The following is a 4,892-nucleotide window of genomic DNA, read 5'->3' as shown; positions in this document are numbered from 1 at the left end:
CTTCCTTCTCCCACTAACACCAAAACAAAGAAAAGAAGCATGCTTTTAAAAAGGCACACCACAGATCTTGTATATGTAACAACGCAAACTAACGTCAAAAAAAAAAAAAAAAAACAACAACAACAACGCAAACGCCGAATAACAACCCAAACAAAAATGAACTATTTGGTTTAGGCAAAAATGCTTGGACGTAATGAGAAAATCATTTTCTTCTCTATTAAGTTATTTTTGAGACACCCTAATCTAATTTATTCGATCGTATCTAGTTTTGAATTGTTCATTTTGACCAATTTTAAATCAATATATTAGAGATATAAACTCATCAAGTTCACCATCAAACTAAATGAGACTCGTAAAATGAATTAGATTATTTTTTATCACTCGGTTCAATATGTTTAGGTAAACATTAAAATTAAAACTATTCAATATATATATATATATATATATATATATATATGAATAAATATTTATAAGTATTGTGAAACTTAGCAAAATAAAATTTCAAAAGTGTTGGTATACTTAAACATAATTTTGCATCTTACACATTGTAATATGAAGTTCTCACTCATACATTTAAAGTGGAATACGTGTAAGTTCTTTGTATATATTGTTTGAACTTGGATACTTTTCCTTCCTTGAATTATAATTGTTATATATCTTCTTAACATTCTATTTATAAAAAAATTAAACAAGTTTATTATAACATCATAGTTGAGAAATCAAAATTTAAATATAATGGAGTTTTAATACATTTGGGAGGAAATTAACTCCTCGTCAAATATTAGGATTAAATTTTAAGTGATACAAACTTCACTTCAAAATCCTTTTTTTTCTATTTTGTAGTTGATCAACATATAGAAGTTTTAGTGCATTGTAAAACACCTGATGAGCTTGTCAATGATCTAACGGAGTTGACATTAACAACTTTAAAGCATTGTTCCTTGCTATAATTTGGCTTTGGCACACGTCCTCCTTTTGTTACTGCAAAGGAGGCTCCATTTTCAAAAGCATCTCTCACTGAATGAAATTCCCATATATCTCCATTTTTATGACTATTTTTTCTCCATGTCACCTACACATGTTAAATAATTAGCAAAACATTTGTAAATTCACTTTATATGTGCATAAATGCCCAACTTTTGTGACATATCATTAATTGGATATTAAGCTTTTGAAATGGAATTGTTAAGATTGATTACCTCTTTACTCCCTGTTGTTGGTGCTATAAAGAGGTTAGCTTCACTTTTGAGGCTAGGTCCCATGCTTCCACCAATGGCATATTGCACCCATCCTAAGTACAAATTGTTGGCTACATGTGCATATCCATGACGAATCCTGTATTTTTTATTTATAAAACAAATTAATATTGTCTAATACATTTAAATTTGTGTATCTTAACTTCTTAATTAAGCAATTAATTACCTTGGCATACGCTGATTACAATTAGGTCCAAAGTGATTGTACACAACAGTGATCTTCATGTTTTGGTCTCTCACATATCCATCATCGTGCCCAAGAAGCATAACCTTGTCTTGGTCTCTAAACCAGTTATTGGATATAGTCACATCAGTGGAACCTCGTGTTACATCTAGTAGACCATCTTGACAATTATAAAGTGTATTATGGTCAATCCAAATCTTTGAAGCAGTAACCAATCTAATTGCATCCCCATCTACCTGGCCTAAAGGAACCACCTTTCCTTCAGGTCCCATCACGATCCCTGGGGCTTGAGGTTTGCAATGATGAACCCGAATGCCATGGATGATTATATTGGTGGCCTAGAAGAAAAAATATAATAAAAGATGCATACAAAGTGTTAACTCATGTAAACAAAAACTTGCAATGTTTATTGTGCATGCATGTTTAATTTGTAGAAGTTGGTACCTCTAAAAAAATTACTAAGAATTGGCGATCAATTACCTTAAAGATCATTATGCATGCATTGTCAGCAATGTGAACGTTAACACCTCGACCATCAATGGTGGTGAAACTACTAATAAGAAGGGGTCTCTCAAGCTTAATGTGCATGTCTCTTTGAAATGTGATCCACACTTTACCTTGAATTACTGAAGCTCCATACCTCAAAGTTCCAGATTTAGGGTTTATAGGATCATCACTAGGATCAATAACTTTATAATGGATGAGGTCATCTCCAATGTTGTTTGTCATCTTGCCAGTGTAACCAACGGAACATGTTGCTAGTTGAGGTCGATGCCTCCTCCATTCAGGATTCAGTCTCCAACATCGATCAATTACATTCATTTTTAGGCCATTTATTTTAGATTGTTTTGCGGCACTAAGGGTTGGAGTGAAAAGGGCAACAATGACAATAACCAAAATAAAGTGCCAAAGGATAGAATTGATACCATGAGAGACCATCATGAAAAATATTTTTTCTCAATGAATGTGAACCACAGAGAAAATAGAGATAAAAAAGAGAGTTTTTGATAGTATATTGAAAAAGTAGTAGTATAAAGAAGCAATTATATAGAAAAGATTGATCTTGGAGTTTGTTAAAGTTGTTTTCTAAAGCTATAAACAAGAAAGTATTCATTACTAGATAGAAACTATGAATAGAAATAAGTAAGTATGAATGTTTAACTAATTCTAAATCTTCACCTTAAGTTGTAACAATTACCTAAATTTACGAACCAATAAAAGTGAATTTGGAAAATTTGATATGCTCTGAAGATAATAATATTTTTAATGGCTGAATTTTTTTTAAAAAAATTCGAACAATATTTTTAGATTAATTTAACATCACATAGGGATCATACACGTATGTGTTATTAGATCCTAATACTCTCATAATACATAAAATGAAAACTACTATACATAGATTTGTTTATACATCTATGTAATACTTAAATTTTTAGAATCATATTTACCAATTGATATATAAAATATAAAATAATAATTTTGTAATAGCATATTAAACAATATCATTTTTTTTAGAATACATCACACTCCCATGAGGGTTGCAACTATTATACTGTTCTCTCCTCTTATGTTGAAATATACAAAGTCTATTTAACTTAACATTGTTAAAGTAAATTACAGTGTCCTTGCCTAAAAAAAAGGTGAGTATTACACTATCCTCTCTTAGGTTATTTTTAGGGAATCCTCTCTTCTTATGTTAAAACATAGAATAAATTACACTTTTTCCCCCTTAAGAGATGCAAATATTACATTATTTATACTTTCTTATTTTAAAATGTATAATTTTATCTATTTAACTTAACATTACTAAAGAATTTTTTTACAAGATTTTAAGATATACTTTAATTAAAATATATAATAATTTTTTTTATTAAATTACTAAGTTATATATCATTCACTCACCTGATAAAGATTTTTTTTAAAACATGTAAGTAAATTCAAAATAATAACTACAAATGGAAATTTTTGGATAAATTGTATATATATGAATTTTCCTATTTTAAAATATATTTTGTAAATTAATTTTATTTAAGAATCAACCCCAAACAATATGCTCAAGAAACCAACTATCTACCGACTATATATATATATATATATATATATATATATATATATATATATGTCTGTCTAGTAGTTTGTGATTTAAGACTTTAAATTAAGCAAACCTGGCTTTTGTGTTTTGGTCATATAGAGACAAACTGACCTTCCATTTAAAAGCCTTTTTATGTGCGACCTCCTATAGCTTTCGGCCCATGTAGATACATTTTCTCAGTAACATAATCCATAGGCTGCGGGCCCGTGGCTTTGAAGAAGTGGTGTGAATGAGCCCACTAAGAACTAAAAGCGTCTTCGTACATTCATAACAGATGTGTTTTCTGTATAAAAAAAAAAAAAAAGATGTGATTGATAGAAATAAAATAAATAAATACATAAAAAATAGAAATGAAAAAAACAGAGTGAATGGAAGTAGTAAGAACAGAAAAAAAATTAGGATATTTAGTTTAAGAGAAATCGAAAAGACAAAAATAGAAAGAAAAAAACTGTTATCAATTATTAGGGATTAAATGAGGATCATAAAGATAATTATTATTCATTTCCATCCACTTAGGAGTGAAAATAAAAAGGTGTAGGGTCTGGGGACAGATCCACTTGGTGGGCATTAGAGGCAATAGCCCTAACAAACTTTTAAATTTGTCTTAATATAATGTATATGTGCATCTACTAACTGTCCTTATAGTTAGAAATTTGAAACTACTTAAATATTTATTTATTTTAGTGTTTGAAAGGCTACTTAAGTGATCAATCATGTAATTATCAGATGTAAATTACTAATGTGGAATATGGCGGAGTTGCAAGATGACTCTATCGACTTGCTTTCGTATCCAACGCATCCACGTACGAATCAACAAAATAGAATTGGCTTAATTGGTATATGACAATAGAATACGTTAGAAGTCGTAGTGCTGTGTGCTTACGAGGGAAATGGACAGTCATGAATATGAACCATTTGATTCAATCAGACGGTTAATATTTTAAAATATTTTTAGGTTGAATTTATTAAAATAAATCGTTAGATCTTTATCAGACGATTAAAATCGTTTGATTGTATGAATGCGTGTTTTTTTTCGACTACAGGAAATCCAGATCCGCTTATTAGAAAGGATAAAGATGAAGCCGACGTAACAAGATCGATCTACACGTCTATGCACATGAAATCACCAATTTGCGACGCATCGACGCCGTTTTCTTTGTCCGTTTCCTGACTGCTTTTGTGGATCAGAATATATATATATATATATATATATATATATATATATATATATATATATATATATATATATTCTTTCTCTTATCCATCTCTTGCAGGGTGACTAATCCCAAACGTCACAAAGCTAGCTCCATCTCCACCATAGTGATAGTGTTCAACAAATTTTAGCCACTTGTACTTATGA

General features: G+C 29.8%; 1 protein-coding gene across 1 annotated transcript; it reads right to left on the bottom strand.

Annotated features, from left to right (window-relative positions):
- Positions 1–847: 847 nt before the first annotated feature.
- Positions 848–2,379, bottom strand: LOC114405738 (probable pectate lyase 4). The gene is made up of 4 exons (XM_028368218.1): positions 1,921–2,379; positions 1,423–1,778; positions 1,200–1,335; positions 848–1,072 (listed from the first exon to the last, which is right to left on the bottom strand). Exons 1-4 carry the CDS (start codon positions 2,377–2,379, stop codon positions 848–850), a joined length of 1,176 nt encoding a protein of 391 aa, XP_028224019.1.
- Positions 2,380–4,892: the final 2,513 nt, after the last annotated feature.

The sequence above is a fragment of the Glycine soja genome, chromosome 1 (genome assembly GCF_004193775.1).
Source record: "Glycine soja cultivar W05 chromosome 1, ASM419377v2, whole genome shotgun sequence".
Taxonomy (NCBI): Eukaryota; Viridiplantae; Streptophyta; class Magnoliopsida; order Fabales; family Fabaceae; genus Glycine; species Glycine soja.
The sequence above is the reverse complement of the archived record's forward strand: the minus strand, read 5'-3'. Positions and strand labels throughout refer to the sequence as shown.